The sequence below is a fragment of the Equus przewalskii genome, chromosome 24 (genome assembly GCF_037783145.1).
Source record: "Equus przewalskii isolate Varuska chromosome 24, EquPr2, whole genome shotgun sequence".
Lineage (NCBI taxonomy): Eukaryota > Metazoa > Chordata > Mammalia > Perissodactyla > Equidae > Equus > Equus przewalskii.
The window spans coordinates 29131208-29152057 of record NC_091854.1 but is presented as its reverse complement, the minus strand read 5'-3'; the positions used below and the strand labels follow the sequence as shown (position 1 = coordinate 29152057).

General features: G+C 37.1%; 1 protein-coding gene across 24 annotated transcripts in view; it reads right to left on the bottom strand.

Annotated features, from left to right (window-relative positions):
* Positions 1 to 20850, bottom strand: part of C24H1orf141 (chromosome 24 C1orf141 homolog) — a 53385-nt gene that overhangs the window by 10272 nt on the left and 22263 nt on the right. For 17 of the 24 annotated variants that reach the window (XM_070592815.1, XM_070592831.1, XM_070592825.1 and 14 more), the window contains 3 exons: positions 15626 to 15738; positions 9271 to 9338; positions 231 to 375 (listed from right to left, as the gene is read on the bottom strand). In XM_070592815.1, the coding sequence (XP_070448916.1) occupies positions 231 to 375; positions 9271 to 9338; positions 15626 to 15738 (326 nt within the window). Of the gene's footprint in view, positions 1 to 230; positions 376 to 9270; positions 9339 to 15180; positions 15239 to 15625; positions 15739 to 20850 lie in introns of all 24 variants that reach the window. The other 7 variants (XM_070592821.1, XM_070592836.1, XM_070592837.1 and 4 more) reach the window with 2 other exon arrangements.

The following is a 20850-nucleotide window of genomic DNA, read 5'->3' as shown; positions in this document are numbered from 1 at the left end:
CCCAGGCACAGACATGGCACCGCTCATCAGGCCATGCTGAGGTGGTGTCCCGCATAGCACAACCAGAGGCACTCACAACTAGAATATACAACTACGTACCTGTGGACTTTGGGGAGAAGGAAAAAAAAAAGAAGAAGATCGACAACTGTTGTTAGCTCAGGTGCCAATCTTAAAAAAAAAAAAAAAAAAGATTTTCTTAACACTTATGTCTTAAAGTTAAGTGTGTATACCTGTAAATAAAGCAGAGTCTTTTTCCTTCTTATAAGCATTAGCTTGGACAGTGGGTACAGGAGAAAAGACTGTAGAACCCAATGTTCTTCCACATGCTCGTCTAGGCTGTGAATATAGATGATGCACAGGCCTACCATTTTCCACCTAAACATCAGGAAAAGTGGGAAACTATCTTAGAAATTATTTTTTCCAGGTGTATATGGATAAATAATTTATACTTAATTATTCACGTGGAATATGTAATTATGATGACTAACAGCTGTCTAGTTCTTCAAATACTTTCAAACACAATGTTTATTTAATCCTCAAAAAAAAAAATAACCCTATGAGTTGGGTGTTATTACCACTTCATGGATGAGGAATGAAATCAACAGAAATTTTAAAATTTGCCTATGCTCACACTTTTCACTAACTTTTATTTCCTTTGTCTCTAAAACATAGAGTTTATCTTCATATAAAATTTATTTCTCCAAATGCAAAGAAAGTCTAAAGTTTAAATACTGAGAAAAAAAGCCCTCTCAGTGTGAACAGAAACTTTATTGTCTCATACATAGAATAGGTACAGCAGAATAGTTCTGAGCAAAGAAAGAGAAACTTGAAAAAAATGATCCAGTTTTTCCTGGGTTAGGGTCTCACATTGGATCCATATATTTTTACTGAAATACAAATATCTAAATATCCAAAAATCCTCATGCACATATAAGTACAAACTGCATAACTTATGATTCTCCATCAACAAACCAAACAAACATTTGTTTAGCACTCACAATTTTTTTTCACACCAGACACACTATATATTTAGTTCTGGATAATATGAGATAGGAATAAAGCATATGACAAAAATCTAGGCCACAAAGAGCTCACTTTCTTATTCGATAGGTATGATTAGCATACATGGAACATTAGTAAATAACGTAATAGGGTAATATCACTAAGAACCAAGCTGATCAATAAATGAGGAGGAGTTCAGACGAGAGGGATATCAATGAGGGCTGGAATAGACAGGGAAAATTTTATCAACGAGGAAGAACTTAATGCTAGGATTTGGAGATGAGGGCATTTCTGGAGAGGCATATGACATAATGACATCTGACCAATGACATAAACCTGGAGTATTCATAAGACGGTCCAGAAAACAGCATATTTAGAGCAAGAGGCATTTATCATTTATTGAGTATAAGAGACAAGTTTGAAGAGGTAAGAAGAAGAGTTGTGAGAGGGACAGACTACAGATGTCTTGAAAGTCAAACAGAGAAACTTTAACATAAAGAAAAATCACCCAAATTGACTTGAGAAGTAGTAGAAAATTTGAACATACCAATAATTCTTAAAAGAAATGTAAATGAGTCTCAGATAACTACCTTTAAAAACAGTAACCAGACCCAAATAGATTTATAGATAAAATCTTTCAAACTTGTATGCAACAAATAATTCTCATGCAATATAACATCAATTAAATTAAAAAGTAAACAACAACAACTTTTCAGTTCTTTTTATAAGCTGGCGTAGTCTTGATACCAAACTCTGAAAAGATAATGCACCAGAAGAAGCATATAAGCTAATTTCACACATCGCTTCAGGAGCTTTTGCAAATTCAAAATAAAATACTATTCAACAGTATACTAATAGAACAGTTAATAATGGCCAAATAAGTCATCAAGAAATTAAAGTTTCCCAATAGATAAGTTATAACAATTCATCACCCAATAGGTCAAAGGAGAAAAACAATGTAATTATTTTAATAACTACAATATTTAAAGTAGAGTTGATAAATTCAACAACCATCACTGATAAAAACTGTAATAAAGTTACAAAGAAAGAATACTTTCTTAATACGATAAAGAATATCTTAGCATGATTTTAAAAATTATATAAAACCGACAGCCATAGTTAACGATAATACACTAGTCTATGGCATGACAAGAGTGACACCTATCACCACTATTTTTTATAAATGTTTAAGTATTGAGCAATGCAATAGGAAAAGATAATGGAAGTAGTAAAAACTCTGGAGAATTCTGATTCAGGATGACTAAGCCCCTGTCGGATCCACTCTGTCTCGGAAAACAACTATAAAAACTCTAGACAAAATACTCCAGAAAAAATACACACGCACACACACTCACACAAATTACCTGAGGGTCCTGGAGAGTAAACAAAAGCAAGTGACAAAGAAAAAGCATTAAAAGTTGGAATAACTGACTTACATGGGACAAAGTTGCCATTTTTATGGCTTTTAGCTTGAAGGCAGGCTGAAGTTGGCACTGCACGGGGCATCTAAAACTCTAATAGAATACTTACTTTCTTTCTGGCCAGAAGAACCAGAGGACAAAGTTCAGGGCAACCAAAGCTGTTGGAAAGTGAGAAGGGAATGACAGAAAGAAGAGAGTCAAAGATGGTAGCTCTACCACCTTCCCAGTATAAACTCTGTCTAAGTCTCTCAGCGATGCCTGAATCACGCATGTTTAGGGAAAAGTGCAAGCATCCCAGCTTGGGACAAAAGAACTGAACTGAAATCTGAGCTTCTGCTCAGGAGACAGAATTTATATTTTGAGCCCAATCAAGTTAATTGACTGCTAAAACAGAAGCATCACTACTCTTTCTTTGTAGAAATATAACAGACTCCAGAGTCTCCATATTGTAACAGTCATAATGTTCAGGACAAATCCAACTTGAGGTACAAAGAATCAGGAAAATGAAACCTAATTTCAAAAGAAAAGACAATCGACTGAGACCAACCTTGAAATAAATGACCCAGATGTTAGAATTAACAGATTTTAAGGCAGCTATTATAACTATGCTCAATGAGAAATGTAAAATATGCTCACAATCAGTGAAAAAAGGGGAAATCTTATCAGAGAAGTAGAAACTATCTTTAAAAATGGAAATTCTAGAACTAAAAAATATAACACTTGAAATAAAAAATTCACTGGTTGAGCTTAAAACAGAATGGAGATAATCAGGGGAAAGAGGTAGGATAATTTAAGATAGATCAATAGAAATTATCTAATATTAAAAAAAGAGGAAAATATTTTTTAAATAAAAGGGATTCAGGGACCTGTGGGACAATAATGAAAGGTCTGATATGTGTACAATAAGAATCTCAGAAAGACAGGAGAGGTAAAATGAAGTAGAAAAATATCAAAAGAAATACTGGTCAGAAGTTTCCTTAATTTGATGAAAGACATAGATTTATAAATTCCAGAAGTTTAGTGAACCCAAAGCAGGATAAATATGAGGAAAACCATGCTTAGGATCATGGGCATATAGGTTTTCAGCAGACAACGTAGGTTTTCCCAGCAGAGAAAAACAAGTTACGTACTGGGGAACAATTCAAAATACCCCTGACTTCTCATCAGAAACTCTGGAAGTCAGAACTATGAAAGCCAATAGACACTGGAAGATCGCTATTAATATGTTGAAAGAAAAAACCCAAAAACTATCAGCCAGAATTTTGTATCGAGCAAAACTTTGCTTCAAGATCCCTAAGACACTTTCAGGTAAAAGAAAACAGAGACTTTGCTGCCAGCAGAACTTTACTGCAAAAATGCTTAAGGAAGTTCTTCAGGCTGAAGAGAAATGATACCAGATGGAAACGCATCTTCAGGAAGTACTGAAGAGCATCAGCTCTGATAAATATTTGGTTATTTTTTATTCTATTACTCTCTCTAAAACGTATAGGATTGCTGAAAGCCGAAATTATAATATCATCCTGTAGGTTTTATAGTAATACTTATGAAACTATACTATGAAGGATGTAGGTAGTAAATGGATTTATAAAATTAAAAAGCTTCTAAATCTTTATGGGAAGAAGTACAATTTTACCTAAGACAAAAAAATCAGTAAAGACACAGATGATCTGAACAAAAATAACAATCACTGTGACTTAATTCATAGGTATAGTTACATATTTATACATCTATAACATATAGATGTACTTCTATATTTATAAGTATACTTATAGAATACTACACCGTATAACTGCTGAAAACACATTCTATTCAAGTGTACATAGTACTTTGAATAAGATAAACATAAGCTGAATCTTGAAACCAGTCTCAATAAGTTCAGAAAGACTGAAATCCTATAGAATATGTTCTCTAGCCACAAAAGAATTAAATTAGAAAACATTAACAGTAAGATATCTAGAAAAACTCCAAATATTAGGACATTCTACAACACACTTCTGAAGAATCCATATCTCAAAGAAGAGAGCCTAGGAGAAACTAATAAATTTTCAAAATGAATGCTGGTGGAAATATAACATATCAAAATTAATGGAATGTCAGTTAATGGCACCATTGTTTATCCAGTTTTCCAAACAAGTAACTTGGGAATTATTATTTTAAGCACCACATCCAGCCAGTTAAAAATTCTGTGAAGTCTAACTACTTAATTTCTCTCCAATCAGTGTCTTCCACTACACTCCCTTTCCTACTACTTCGGGTCGGTCCCTCACCATCTCTTACCTTGAAGATTTATGGCGAAGCTACGGAAACAGATGATGTATTTGTGTAAGACGCATTGTAGTGAAAGTCAAACCAGAAATTACTGAAGGAGCATGGCCCTTCAGGAGCCAGTGTGAACGCAGGTGAAGGGAAGTGGCAGATGTTCATTTTGAAGAGGAGTGGTCCTTCTGAGTCAAGAGGGTGGACCAGGCCATTTACAGCCATGCCTTACTGAGATCCCTTTACAATTACGGCAAAGGAATAAAAAAAATAATCAACCTAAAATAGAACGAGAACAGGGAGGGGGGTGTGTGTGTGTGGTGCACGTGCACCACATGTGAGTGCGGGTGCACATGTGTGTGTGTGTTTGTGAGAGAGAGAGAGAGAGAAAAAGAGAGAGAGAGAGACTTAGAAGTCAGCCCAGCCCATAAGAGATTTCAGACAAATTTCTGAAAGACAGAAAGTTAATTGAAGCTTTAAGTACAGTAGCGGAGTCACTAAAAAAATATTATGCTATCTTTCTATCTTTCTGAAGAGACTTCAGGCTTAGAGTTGTCAGGTATAGATTGTGGGAATGAGAACGAAAGTTGTAAAGAGATAGGTTAACTGAAATTGTGTCTGCGGAATTTGTGAACCATTTGCCACTTCCCTCATCTCCCAGCTACACTATCCCACACACAGAGTTACAGGCAGTGGTATTTAATTAATCCTAGGCTAACATAAGTGTCCTTCTCTTGATAAACTTCCTGCCAATGTGGGTTTGGCTCCCCAGAGTAAAACTCTCTTCATGTTAGGATCCAAAGGCAGGGCTACCGGGCAAACTGCCTACTCTCTACCTTCCTACTCTAAAATAAATCTAGCTGGTTGAGAACTCTGCTATATACACAGACCAGTTAGCTTTCAATTCTGGAGAGGGGCTTATTTGTAAAATCAACGGCAGTTTCATAGAAACATTAACCTACATCTTCATTCTTAAATACGAACAAATGAAGATTTACCAGATACGATAAAAAATCAGCAATTTCAAAGATACATATCATGATCAACGAAAGGAACACTGACACCAGAAGAAATAGATTATTCAAGAAACAGAAAATAGCTTAAAAAAATAAACTCTAATATCCTCAGAAAAATCTGCGAACAAATGTAACAGGATTCTATGGAAACAAAAAAACCCCCAAGAACAAGAAAGAAACACTGGAAATTTAAAATATGATTTCTGAAATAAAATGCAGTAAAGAGACCAGGAGAAAAAGTTAAGGAAATTTCCCATAATAAAGAGCAAAATTTCAAAGAGACAAAAAAACAGAGAAAAGCAAGATAGAGAATCAACCCAAGTCTAATATCTGACTATTAGAGAATGGAGAAAATAGTGGAAAGGAAACTAGAAAAAAAAGTAATAGACATCTTAAGACCCAAAGAAAGACATCTGACTTAGGGAAGGGTCCATTGAGCACTGAACAGAATAAATTGAAGTAATTACCACACTGAGGCATATCCTCAAGATAGCTTAAAACAACATTGATAAAGAGAAGATCCTAAAAGTTTCCAGATAAAATAAAATACGGTCACTTACAAAAGACTGAGAACTTCTCATTAGCAACATTCAATGGCATAGGACAGAGGAGCACTTGCTCCAAAGTTTAGAGAAAATACGATTTTAAACCTATAATTCTAATCCAAATTATCAATCAAGTATATGGAAAAAATAAATACATTCCCAGACATCCATGTACCATTTCTAGGGAAGTTTCTTGAAGATACATTCCAGGAAAATAAAGATGAAATCCAAGATGAATAAGAAGACACAGGATACTAGAATCTGGCTACTAAACCAAAAGTGGAATGACACAGTGACAACAGCAGAGCACCCTTAAAAGCAATGGGTCAAATTTAGAACAAGAAGTCACTGGGCTCCATGAATAATTCCTGGAAGAGGATTGGAATGGATTACACTCAGCAGAGAGAAAGAGTAAGGAAGCTTGACCAAATTCACATATAGTAAGAAAGTTACATGCTTCTTTTTGGGAGGCTGTGTATCTTAGAGATAAAGAGTATGAATCAGACCGCTGGGTTCTTCCTGGTTCTGTCACTTATAATTTGATCTCAGCCAAGATGCTTATCTTCTTTTTGCCTCTTTTTTCTGATCTATCAAATAGGAACAATAATAGTACTTACTTCACTGGGTTGTTGAGGATGTAATTTATATGTATTTATGTATATATATATATTTGAACAGCGCTTGGCACACATAAGTGCTATATAGATGTTTGTTCTTATTCTCCACAAGAAAAGAGAAAGGCAACTAGAAGCTCCAGAGAAAAACACAAAAGTTTACAAGACAGTCAAGGTCTAAATAGAGGGAAACTAAAATAGGGAATCACTTTTGAGTAACTGATGGAAAATAAGAAAGGAGAGTCTATTGTTTTCATATTATACCCATTGAGAAGAAATGTAATGCCAGCACATCACTTTGTCCTACAATGAATGATCATTTACAATGTCACAGTAACACAAATGCTGTTCGTAGCATTTTGAATTTTAGAATTAACCCATAGACAAGACATAAGGGCTTAATCAGAGTTTCAAGGCTGAATGTAATCATTGACCTAAAAGATGTAAAAGTAAAAATATATTTGACCAGGGACGAAGGTGTGAAGGAGAGCTGGAGGAAAGGATGAGACTGCTAAGATCTTCATCTTATATAAAGAGGAGTCAGGAGGTAGTGATTAAAGTTGATGGAAAAGAAAAAAACATGCAGATATATTATTTCAAGATACAACAGTTAACAACACAAGCAAAAGAGTAACTTTCAAAGATTCAGAAGAAGAAAGAAGGGGAGAGGTGAGATGCAGAGCAGTGTAAACAAGCTAATTCAAATCTTTTTTATTAATAATTCAGTGGATAATGTTTCAAGTTGATACATTTTTAAAAAACAGCAGTAGAAGCTCATTTTTTAGAATTATGGAGTTAATCACAAGAGGAATTGAAACTCAAAAAGGTTAAACATGGTTGCCTCTGAAAAAGGAACTCAGAACAGGAACTACAGGACGGAAGGGCTCTGTGTCCTTATCAGCCTTTCTGTGTTATTTAGTTTTTTTTTTTTTTTTTAAAGATTTTATTTTTTCCTTTTTCTCCCCAAAGCCCCCCGGTACATAGCCCCCGGTACATAGTTGTATATTCTTCGTTGTGGGTTCTTCTAGTTGCGGCATGTGGGACGCTGCCTCAGCGTGGTTTGATGAGCAGTGCCATGTCCGCGCCCAGGACTCGAACCAACGAAACACTGGGCCGCCTGCAGCGGAGCGCGCGAACTTAACCACTCGGCCACGGGGCCAGCCCCTGTGTTATTTAGTTTTTAAAGTCATATGCATATTTTAATTTGTTTTTAAAAATTTAAATGTTATATGTTTTATATAAGATGCTAGTAAATTTATTATGATGAGCAAACTTATTGTGACATTATAATATATATTTCTTGGGAGATGTATTAAACGTGAACCTAAATAAACCATGCAGATGAGGATAAACCAATAATCTGGATAGTGGATCTTGTCAATATTTTTCAAAATTATAAAAGGCAGGAATATGCAACAAAAATCACAACGTGTTATTAACTATGGCCCGACGTATGTTTTTTTCCATGTTTTATTTTCTATATTAGCAATAATTGGGATTAATAATAGTATAATTAATAACTAAGAGATTCTCTTAAATTGACTTTCCTTTGCTGATTCTCTGGATTAATTTCTCTTTCTAGTCTCCTACATAAAATCAACTGAATGATATCCGAGGTGTGCTCAATACTCAGGGCTGGTCAGCTACTTTTCAGTATGCCCATGAACCTATGCTCAAGTGGTTATCAAAAGTCAATACTCTGGGGCTGACCACGTGGCTGAGTGGTTAAGAACATGCGCTCCGCTTTGGCAGCCCAGGGTTTCGCCAGTTTGGATCCTGGGCACAGACATGGCACAGCTCATCAGGCCACATTAAGGCAGCATCCCACATGCCACAACTAGAAGGACCCACAACTAAAAATATACAACTATGTACTGGGGGGCTTTGGGGTGAAAAAAGCAGAAAAAAGAAGAAGATTGGCAACAATTGTTAGCTCAGGTGCCAATCTTTAAAAAAAAAAGTCAATACTCTTAGTCCCAAACCTGTTTATGGTAGCTGTTACTGTAATCATATAATTTAAATAACTATAGCATGCTCAAAAAATGGTCTTGGCTACACATCAAAAGATTAACAAATGGATGTATATTTTCATATTTTTAATTAAAATAAAATATTTAAGTTATGCATAACTTAAATGTTTTTTATGATGCCCTCTCTTAACTGACTTTATGATAATTGCTGGCCCTCATCATACGCAATAAACAATTTCTACTATAAAGACTGTCCAACAAATAATGTATTATTTTCTCTATTATCCCCATACATAAAGTCTCATATAATATTAGAGATAAAATCACTTTAAAATTTTATGTTTTTGAATCCCGTTTGAATTTGGGATTTATAGGAGCATATATAAAATTATTAGGGCTGATTTGAATTTCTATTAAGCAATTATAAGCACACAAATTAAATTTACCTCAATTGTATCCTTAAGATAAGGAAAAGGTCTGATAGACCTTGATTTTGAATTTTCTTCTACTGGCCCTAAAGAAACAAATTGAAACACAAATGATACTTCCGTACTATTAGACTACCTCTAATTTAACTCAACAAACCATTTTCTTAAGTCATAGCATACTTTTTAGAAATGTGGTTCGATAATCTTATTTGCTTATATACACATTTGCTTTTACATTTTTAGAGCTAAATATAGAATAAATGTAAATCTAGAATAATTTGCTTTAAAAGTGAATTTCTACCTTAACAAAAAAAGTTTTTAAGTGAATTTCTATTGATAAAATATAACTTTTGATTATTTAGTATTATACAATAAAGCTATATCTTCTTGGGAAAAAATGAATTTCTAAATAAAATAAAATCATAGTTGATAGTCAAAGCAATCTTTTCATTAATTCTTTTAAAAAGAGAAGAATTCCCTTAACCTGAATCCCCCCCATCTCCAATTATGAGTTTTATTAATCTGGATTATCATTTACTGGATTTTCTTAAGGTAGGTATAGTGTACGGTCAAGCACACAGACTTTAAATTTAGACAGCTTGAGACCAAAACCTGCTTTTTTTGTGTGAGTTATGTAGGCTTAGGAAAGTTATTTAACCTCTTTGAGACTGTTTTCTCATATGTTAAGTGAAAATAATATTACTTATCTTATATGGATGCTGTGAGGATTAAATGAGATAATAGATGTAAGAAACTTAATAAGGTTTCTGGTGTTCATTCAATCAACACTTATTTGTTGGTCACCTACTATATGCCAGGCACTGGGTTTGGACTCTGGAATTGTGATTCCTACCCAATAATGTACATATTTTAGTGGGTAATACAGAAAACAAGCAAAGAAACAAAGGAGTGAATAGCTATAAATTGAGATACGTGCTGTGACAGAAATAGATAAATTTTGTTTCGGGAGAGTAATAGAAGGAGGTATAACTTAGACAGAATAGTTGTTACACAGCCTCCCTGCCCTGCCCACCCCCATCCAAATTCATATCCTAATCCTCCATGTGATGGGATTTGGAGGTGGGGCCTTTGGGGGGTAAATAGGTTTAGGTAAGGTCATAGGGGTGGAGTGCCCACAGGAGAGCAACAGGGCGAAGAACTTGGCTGAATTGTGTTTGTTTTCTAGTGTTTTGTGGAAGTAGAACTCTCCAGAGATGGAAGTGGATATTTAGGTGAGATTTCTAAGCTGTGTTGAAGGGGCAGCGTGGCTCCTCCTGACTGCTCATGGTAAAACGTGAGAAGAGAGAAACAGATTGAAGCCAGAACTGTTAAGCAAAAAGGAGCCAGAATTTAGGATCTGAAAAATGCTCAGCCTGTCTATATTATAAAACATGAGCGGGCATGTTCAGAGAGAACACTAAGGGTGCTGTGGATTGGCCATGTGAGAAGGAGATGGCATGGGTGTGAGCCAGGGATCCACCCAGCCACCCCAGCAGAGACTGGAGTCCACACTGCCAGTTTGAACAGAAGAGGTTGGAGGTGGGATAAAATGAAGGACGGCTGTCAGACCTCTTGGATTTTACAGGATGGGAGCATAGAGCTATTTGCCGCAAACGTGCTATTTTTCAAAACAAGGGAAGAATGACTGTGAAGGTGATTCAGACATCATCAGGGCTGCCTCCTCAATTTTGAAAGCGGAGGCCATTACCTCGGTTTCAACAGGCCAGACTAACTCTGCCCAAAGCCCTGTGGGTGGGGCAGCCTGGAGCCTTGGGGGCAGCAACCCTACAAGGCAGAGCCCTGGGCATGGGATCCCTGCCTAGCAGAGTCCTGAGGGGGAGTGGTGGCCTCCACCTGGCAGAACTGTGGGGGCAGCACCTCTGCCCAGGTGGGTCTGGAAGGCAGAGGTCAAGGCAAAGAGGATCGTTCTCAAGCCTTAAGATCTCATCAAGTTTGCCTTACTAGGTTTTAGACTTGCTCGCAACCCATTGCCCCTTCCTTCTTTCCTATTTCTCCCTTTTGGAATGGGAATGTCTGTCCTCTGCCTGTCTCATTTTTGTATTTTGGAAACACATAATTATTTTGGTTTCACAGGTTCACAGCTGGAGAGGAATTTTGCCTCAGAATGAATCGTACCTTGAGTCTCACTCATATCTGATTTAGATGATATTTAGACAAGACTTTGGACTTTAGTAATAACATAAAACTTAATATGGCAGTAAAATAATTAAGGTGTTCTAAGATCATTTTATTGTCCAGAAGGAGGTTAATATTAAATTTTGAAAGAACGCATATTGTAATTTCTAGGATAATCCTTTAAAGCATAGAAACAAAGTACATAACTTCCAAATTAGTAAAGGGGAAAAGTGAAATTTTAAAAACTCAGTCCAAAAGAAGACATGGGAAGACAGAAAAAGAGGCATAGAAGTAAGAGGACAAATAGAAAGAACAAAATAAAAAGGTGGATTTAAATCCAAAGATACTAGTAATTACATTAAGTGTAAATGGACTAAATGCTCCATTTCAGAGACAAAGATTATCAGAGTAGATTTAAACATCTAACAACACAATAAATATAAGATATAAATCCAGATCATAACATTACAGAAAGGTGGTAATAAAATGATGGAAAAAGATACACCATGCAAATGTTAGCCAAAAGAAAGTGGAGGTATCTACAGAAATATTGGATAATAAAACAATCACTTCATAATGAAAAAAGGGTTCAATTTGCTAGAAATACGGAATATTTCTAAATTTTTATGTAATTAATAACATGGCCTAAACTATATTAAAAACCTGTAAAGCAATATTTGACAACACTACAAAGGAAAATAAATGTCTAAAATTTTTCAGTAATTGAGAGCACAAGCAAGCAGAAAAATTGGTAAGGACAGAGAAGATTTGAAAAAAACAATGAACAAATTTGACCTAAAAGAAGTATATAGAACACCATGCTCAACAACTGCAGAATAAACATTATTTTCAAGCACATACAGAGCATTTACAACAATTGACCACACACTGAGGGATAATGCAAGTGTTGACTAATTACACAGGACTGAAATCATATGGAGTGTATCCTCAAACCACAATATAATTGAGTTAAAGAGAAATAACCAAAAGATAATTAGGAAAGCCTCCTATATTTTGAATTAAGACACATTCTTCTAAATAACCAATGGGTCAAAGAAGAAATTGTAATGGAAAATAGAAAATAGCCATGATACCCTTTTTTTTTTTTAACAAAAGATTGGCACCTGAGCTAACATCTGTTCCAATCTTTTTTTTTTTCTTCTTCTTCTTCTTTCCCCCAAAGCCCCCCAGTACATAGTTGTACATTCTAGTTGTGAGTGCCTCTGGCTGTGCTATATGGGACACCACCTCAGCATGGTCTGATGAGTCGTGCCATGTCTGCTCTCAGGATCCCAACTGGCAAAACCCGGGGCGGCCAAAGCAGAGTGCATGAACTTACCTACTCAGCCACGGGGCCAGCCCCCGCCATGCTACTCTTGAAGAACAAGATTGGATGACTTATTTTACCAGATATGAAGGGTTATTTTAAGCTACAAAAATTAATGTTGTGTAGTGTTGATGTAGAAAATAGACAATAAAATAGAACAGAATAAGAACTCCAGAAGAGCCCAGAGCACTAACCTCACGCTGGGATAACTGGATACCCACATGAAAAAAAATTAACTTGGACCATTACTTCACTCAAAATTTAATACCAGGTAGACTTTATATCTAAATGTAAAAAGAAGAACTAAAATATTTTGCAAGATAAATAGGAGAAGCTCTTCATGACCACAGAGTAGGGAAAGATTTCTTAGATATGGTACAAAAAGTACTAACTAAATGGGGAAAGATTTGGTTTGACTTACTATTAAGCGAAAGAATTTCTGTTCATCAAAAAGACACCATAAAGAGAGTGAAAAGAAAATCCACAGAAAAGGAGAAGATACTCATAACACATAAAACCAACAAAGAACTAATCAGCAGAATATATAAAGAGATCAAGGAGAAATAGACAAAAACCTAATTTTAAAATGAGCTAAAACTTGGATGATTTCCCAAAATGTAAATTCAACTGGTCCACAGTCTTTAGAAAAACTTCTAAAACTCAGTAGTAATCACAGAAATGCAAAAGCAAACCATAACAACACGCTATTACATATTCAGTAGATTGCTAAAATAAAAATTGGCAATTCCAAATGTTAGCAAGAAAGCAGAACAAAGAGAACTCTCACAAATCTGATGTGAGTGTAAATTGGTACAAACATTTTGGAAAGTTTGCCATTATCTATACTAGTTAAAGGTAAGCATACCCAGTAATATAAATCCTAGATATATACTCTCAAGAAACTTATACATATGCAGCAGGATGCATAAGCAAGAATGTTCATTTCAGCACTGTAATGGTTGAAAAACTGAAAACCCCAAATTTCAACAATAGAATGGATAAATTGTGATATATTCATGCAATGGAATACTCTAAGCAATGAAAATGAAAGAACTCCACCTCCACACAACATTGTGAGTGAATGTTACAAGCAAGGATAAGAAAGAGAAGCAAAATAGAAGTGAATACATATAGCACGATTACACTTACATAAAGTAAAAAACAGGCAAACTAAATTACATTCTTTAGGGATGCATACAACAGATGGTAAAAATTTAAAGAAAAGCAAGGAAGTGATTACCACAGAAATCAGGATAGTAGCAACCTCTAGGAACAAGGGAGGGAGAAATGATTTGGAAAAGGTTGAGTGGTTGTTGGCAGTGTTTTACTTCTTGACCTGCGTTCTGGTTATATAGGTCTTTATTTTTTATAATTGGTTATTATACAGTACATTTTTATGCTATACTCATTTTTTATTATGCATGCTATTTCATAATTTAAAATGGTTTAATAAGAAGGAGATTGATTAGAAAGAGGGCAAGAATGAAACGAGAAATACCTGTTGGTAAGCTCCTGTGGCTGTGTAGACAACAGATGATGACTATTTGGATTAAAACGGTGGCAGCAGAAATGATGAAAATAGATTAATTCAAGATGAGTTAGAATGGAAAGGAGTTGCTGATAGATTGGACTTTGGGAACGAGAGAAAGAGGAGATCGCAGATGGCTTCTAGGTTCAGGCTTGAGCCACTTGGCAAAGTGGTCCAGTGTACCACGGCAGGGATGATCGGGTGGGGGAGTGGAAAGAAAGTTTGAGACACATGGTTGGGAGAGGGAATCATAAGTCCATTTCTGGATGTTAAGTTTAAGATGTCTGTAAGAAGTGTAAGTGGAGCTATCAAATAGGTCACTTAGTATAGGCATCTGATGTTCAGAGGATGGTCTGGATTGAGACATAAATGAAGGAGTTAGTGGCATCTCTATAAAATTTTAAACCACAGATTGGATAAGATTATCCAAGGAGAGAGTGTAGAAACAGAGGCAGGCTCAGGATTGAGCTCTGAGCAAATACAGCATTTTAAGGATGAAGAAGAGAAATTAAGAAGTGAGACTGAGAAGGCATGAGATAGCAGGAAAACAGAAACTATGGGTCCCAAAGAGGAGAGTTTTAAGAAGGAGGGAGTGATCAACTAGTTTTGAAAGGTGGAAAAAAATCACAATGCTTTTGGATTTAGCAGCATCGTGATCACTGGCACCCTTGATCAGTGTAACTTCAGTAGAATGATAGAGAGACAGAAACCAGATTGTGGTAGGCTGGAGTTTGAACAAAAGCTGAGAAAGTAGACACAGTGTATGTAAACGAATCTTTTGAGAAGTTGGATTATGAAGAATAACAGAGAGATGGAGCATTACAGGGCAACGTGGAGCCAAGGGGCCTCAGTCAAGGACGTTGATGAAAACGATGCAATTGAACGGTTTTTTGGTAATGCCAGAGAAAGAAAAACAAAGGCAACACAAAACACTCACATTCTCTGAGGATGTATAACGCTGGTTCCTAGCTCACAGATTCCTAAACTTGCTAATCCTGTAAAGTAAGTTTCTATTAAGCAAGATGTCCATACTTGATTTTTTTTTTTAAACAATAACAAGGAAACTCTTAGGGTTGAGCTGAAAGGAAACTCAGATATTTTCTTTCTAAAAAAATAAACATAAAGATACATTTTTAATTTGTGAATTGTATAAATTGTCCATTCTGACACTTAACATCTCTTCCTCTTAGGGAATTCTTCTTTACAGCACATTGAAATCTTTCACACTGCGGTTATAACCCATATACTCTCACGCAAATGCTTTCAACAGAGACATCAAGCTATCAAAAACTTTTGACACACATTAATGAATAATAAAGTATATAATAAAAGCCCTTATTAATAAACCAAAGAAGAAGTAAATATGTTACACAGAGCATTACCTGTTGACTTGCTTTCTTGATTTTTTTTTATATTTGTTGGTAAAAAGTGAGGGCTCACATTTAACTTTTCAAAATCAACTTTTCTAGGTTTAGGCTCATTTTTGGAGGCGTACCTGGAAGAAATAAAATTAACCCAAATTAAAATAATCAGAAAATCTACAAAACTAATTTAAGAAATAAATTTGGAGAAATGCGGTGAAGTCCCAGTTAGATAAATTTAGATGTCATCTTAATACTATTACAGTACAAAGTGCAAAGATTAGGGCTGATAAAGCAGGAGCTGCAAATATTAGTGACAATCACTTGAAGGAGAGAGAGACAGGAAACTGCTGCTGTCACAGGATTGAGGGCTCTCCAGGAAACTGTCATTCACAAGCTGGTTAACCCTTTAAAAAAATATGCTGGAAATTCATTGAGTAGTGGGGACACTGCCAGGCCCGAGTCAAAGTGGTGGGATATGCAGCTAGGTTGGCCCAGATACCAGAATAGTACACCATACAGGAGTACAGCATTTATTCATTGTAAACAGGAATTTTTCTCCATGAAATGCTCTAACTGACTTTTGGTGGTATGTAAGCAAGTTAATGGTATTATATAATTAATGATATTTCTGACCTCGAAATGCTGGAGTAACGCATGACTCAGTCCTCAGTCCTCAGACACTCACCCTTAGCTGATATCTTCCAGTCCCACATCTTTAAATATTAGCTATAGGCTGATGTCCCCAGATTTACAGTCTAGACCCCAAACCCTTGCCTGAGCTCCAACTGCTACATGACTTCTGCAGTTAGGTGTATTATAAGCACCTCAAATTTATATCCAAAGTCAAATTCTTGCTTCCACCTTCTTCCCAATCTGTTCCTTACCCACGTTTCCCCATCGCCATTTGAGGCTTAGACCAAAAACTCTGCGGTCTTTTTCTTCCTTCCTTTTTTTTTTTTTTTTTTTGTTGAGATGAAGGTTGGCCCTGAGCTAACATCTATTGCCAATCTTCCTCTTTTTGCTTGAGGAAAATTGTCACTGAGCTAACATCTGTGCCAATATTCCTCTATTTTGTATGTGGGGCATTGCCAAGCACGGCTTGATGAGTGGTGTGTAGGACTGCACCTGGGATCCGAACATGAGAACCCAGGCCACCAAAGCAGAGCATGCAAACCTTACCTCTATGCCAGCAGGCTAGCCCCTACCCTCATCTTTGATTTCTCTTTTTCTCCTTGTCCATTCCCAATCTGTCCGCAAATCTCACTGGATTTTAGAAATATATCCCAAATCCAACCACTTCTTTCCTCATCACTCTCACCCTAGTCCAGGACCCCTTCACCTCTCATCTGAACTACCTTTACACATCTCTAGCCTTCTCCTGGCCGTTCTCTCTGCTATCATTCTTGTCACCAACACTCTATTCTCAATGCAACCGTAGTGACACCTGTAAAATATAATGTGATCGTCATTTCCCTCCAATTGTTTCCTTATCAGACTCAAAGAAAATTCAAAATTCTCACGGCAAAACGGAAGCTCTCCCCCCACTTCTCATGTTTCTAAGTAGCAGAACTTCCTTGGAGCGCCCCTCCAGGCCTCTCTCCGTGCACCCCCTTCACGCCTCACCTCCACGTCGAGGCAGAGTGAACCTGCTGGCTGCTCGGTTTAAGGAAAGGAATTTATGCTCCCACTTCAGGACCTGGGCACCTGCTCTCCCCTCTCCCTGTGATATTCTTCCCTCAGGTTCTGACAGGCTTACTCCCTTGAGTCAAATTTCCACCTCTTCAGAAAGGTCTTTTCTGCCCTCACCTCCCGTTCTAAAACAGTAACCCCTGTCATCTTAATCCCTCCAATTTACTATATTTTCCTTCGTAACATTCATCACTAGTGGATCTTATACACTCATTTATTTAGCTTATTATCTGTCTCCCCACCTTATCCTAGAATATAAACTGAGGGCAGAGTCTTTATTTGGCTCACTGTTGTATCCCTAGCATCTAGAACAGTGACTGGCACATAGTACACGTGTAATAAATATTTGTTGAATGTATGAATTGTTTTGGTAAATTTTTATTGAGCTTTCTTATAATCCTATAATTTCTAATGAGTTTTCAGTTTATTCCCTTTGGGTTTTTCAGCAAACAATCATTTAATCTTCACAAAATAATTTATCTGTTCCTTTCAAAACATGTAAATTTTTATCTTATGTTCTTGTTTAACATCATTGACAAGCACTTCTAGAACAGTATAGTATTCTAGTGAGAATGGCATCCTTCTGTTTCTAATTTAAACGGGAATGTGTCAGGGGTCCCACCCTAAGGATCGTGTTGGCTACGTAGTCTTGTTAGGAGGTACTTTTTCATCCTTATCTTACTAAGGTATTTTTTCAAATACATTTGCAAAACATACAGAGCTGTTCAGATACGGGTTTCCTTCTGATGGACCGAAGAGCACAGGTTTGGAGATAGACCCGACTTTGATTCTAGACTCTCACTATGCGAACTTCTGCAGAATATTGAGTTTCTCTGAATCTCAGTTCCTCCTACGCCAAATGAGGGTAATGCCTATCTCATGGGGTTCTTACAAGAATTCTGTAAAATAAAGTTTAGGAATTGCTTATCAAAATGTCTGGGACATAGTAAGAGGTCAATGAGTGGTACTTTCTATTACTCTTGAAATTTACTCCACTTGGTCACAGTGGAGTAACATTTATCTAACATAGTGTTGGATTCCGTTTTGTTAATATAGTGAGTTACTGAGTGGTGCTTATCCATTAACTTAGACTTGGTGACCAGGTGACTTTTTACTCTACAGCTGAGTGAAAAGGAGCATACCCTGTACCCTACAGAGATCCACCAATATTTGGGGCTAGATGTTCCGCCATGACGCCAAATAGCGGAAAACTGTAGCGGGGGGAAAAGAAAAACATCAGAACTACAAGTCATTGACCCCAGAGGGTCTGCTGTGGCTTTTCTCTCTCTTCTCAGTGTGGGAGGGCTCAGCGGTGCTTTCTCCACCAGGCTGAGTAATCGCTCATAAATACTGGTGCCTGCAAAAGGTGGAGTCTGCCATCTCATTCCTCAGTTTCACAGCTGTCAGCACATTTGCTGATCTGCCCTGTGTCTAGCTAGCTGAAAAGAAATTTGGAGAGGGTGGCGTGAGGGGGTAAGGGTAAAGCACACTGCATCCCACTGTTTGGCATGGCAAGGATGCTTGGGTTTCTTGGGGGGCCAAAAGGACACTGAGGTGATAACTAGGCTTGGGCCATTTTGCTGCTACCCCACCCGGATTGCTAACTGCCAGGCTCGAGATCCTCAGCAGAAGAAGCTGTGGAATACCCTGGAGAGCATAGGAGTGGAGGGAGAACTTGGAGAGGCATAGCTGAAGGAGGCTCTTCTCACATGTGCCCCGCTAAGGAACTAGGCTTCTTTTTTTTTTTAAACTTTTTGCAATTTTAAGAATTGCAACTTCTTGAGGGCAAGCACTATGTCTAATATAGAAATTCTGAGGCTCCCTCTCCCTTGGGGCAAACACCCTCTCCCACCCTACCCTCCCTCCAAATGCCTAAATGGGGTTACTACATAGGGAACATCCAGGAAAAGCTTTTTTTTTTCTTTTAAATTGAGATACAATTGACATATAACATCGTGTTAGTTTTAGATGTACAACCAAAGATTTGATATATGTATATATTGTAAAGTTATTACCACAATAAGTTGAGCTAATACCCATCACACGCTGGCATTAGCACATCACTACTCCCATGCCAGAGGAAAAAGAGACTAGAAGAGGGAAGAGGAGGAAGAGTGCTGGAGGAAGACCACGCCCACCTCCCACGCACAGCTGGGGGAATCAAATTTCTGGCCACACCTCTCTTCCATTTCAGCTCCTCCAACGTTCTAGATTGGCTTGTATGGGGGAAGGGAAAGCCTCAAGTGGTATGTGGGATCAAAATACCAAATTAGACAGGCTTTTCATAACCAAAATGATCAGAGTAAAATTGGAGAAACATAAAACTCTTTTATGTTATATGCTCCTGAGTTGACAATAGGCAATGAAACAGTAAAACTAATATTTTATTTTAGTTAAAGAAAAATTCTTTTTATAAGTGAGATTCAGCAATGGTTTTATATTCTTGTGGTCAGACTTGAGGATCAAGGCTATCTTTACAAAATTAATTGGAACGACTCCATCTTTGTCTATGCTCAGAAACCATTTAAAGAGTTCTTTGAATATTGACAAAACTCACCTCTGAAGCAGCTTCAAGGTGGTGTTTCTGTAAAAGACAGTTCTTTTGTAAAAGATTGTCAGACGTGCTACCTTTGCAAAATGCTCTTAAAGATTCAGGGTGCTTATGAGAGGAAGGCCAGAGTTTGGTGGAAGTACTAAGAGATGACAGCTTTTCTTTTGGTCCTTCAATAAATGCATACTTAACATGATTTATAGGAAATAAATGGAGGCTGGCCCTGTGGCCCAGTAGTTAAGTTCATGCGCTCCGCTTTGGCGGCCCGGGGTTTCAGTGGTTTGGATCCTGGGTGTGGACCTAGCACCGCTCATCAAGCCCTGCTGAGGCGGCGTCCCACATAGCAGAGTTAGAAGGACCTACAATTAGAACATACAACTATGTACTGGGGGGCTTCGGGGAGAAGAAGATGAAAAAAAAAGATTGGCAATAGATGTGAGCTGAGGGCCAATCTTTAAAAAAAGAAAGAAAGAAATGGAACTAAGTCCTGGATATTTGGTTTATAAGATTAAATATACACAAAATCTGTGGTCAACTGATCATGACTTTCTTTTCTAGTTTACATAGTCTCTTGTCATGTTGTTTTCTTTCTTTTTTTAAATTTTATTATATGGATTAATTTTGTGGGCTTAGTTAAGGTGTAACTAAAATACAGACCCTGCTGCCTAGAAGCAGATAGACCCACAGGACAGAGAAAATGGGTCCACAAATACATTCCTTCTAGACTCTCAGGTACCTAGACAAGGGTGTCCTATTACTCACTGAGGAACGAGCCACCATTACTTTTACCACTTAGTTTTCAAGGATGGTGAAAGCTTCTGTCGTTCTACTCTCAAGCTTCTTCCCTAGAAATAGATGTGAAGAACCGGGAAAGGTCTGAGATTTGACCCTACTTACAGGCTAACAAGTCAGCCTGCTACACTTTCATACATGCTGGCAGAAGACACAAAACTCCTGGGTCAGGGACAAAAGACTATTTATTGCTCACAGCAGTAGGGGTAGC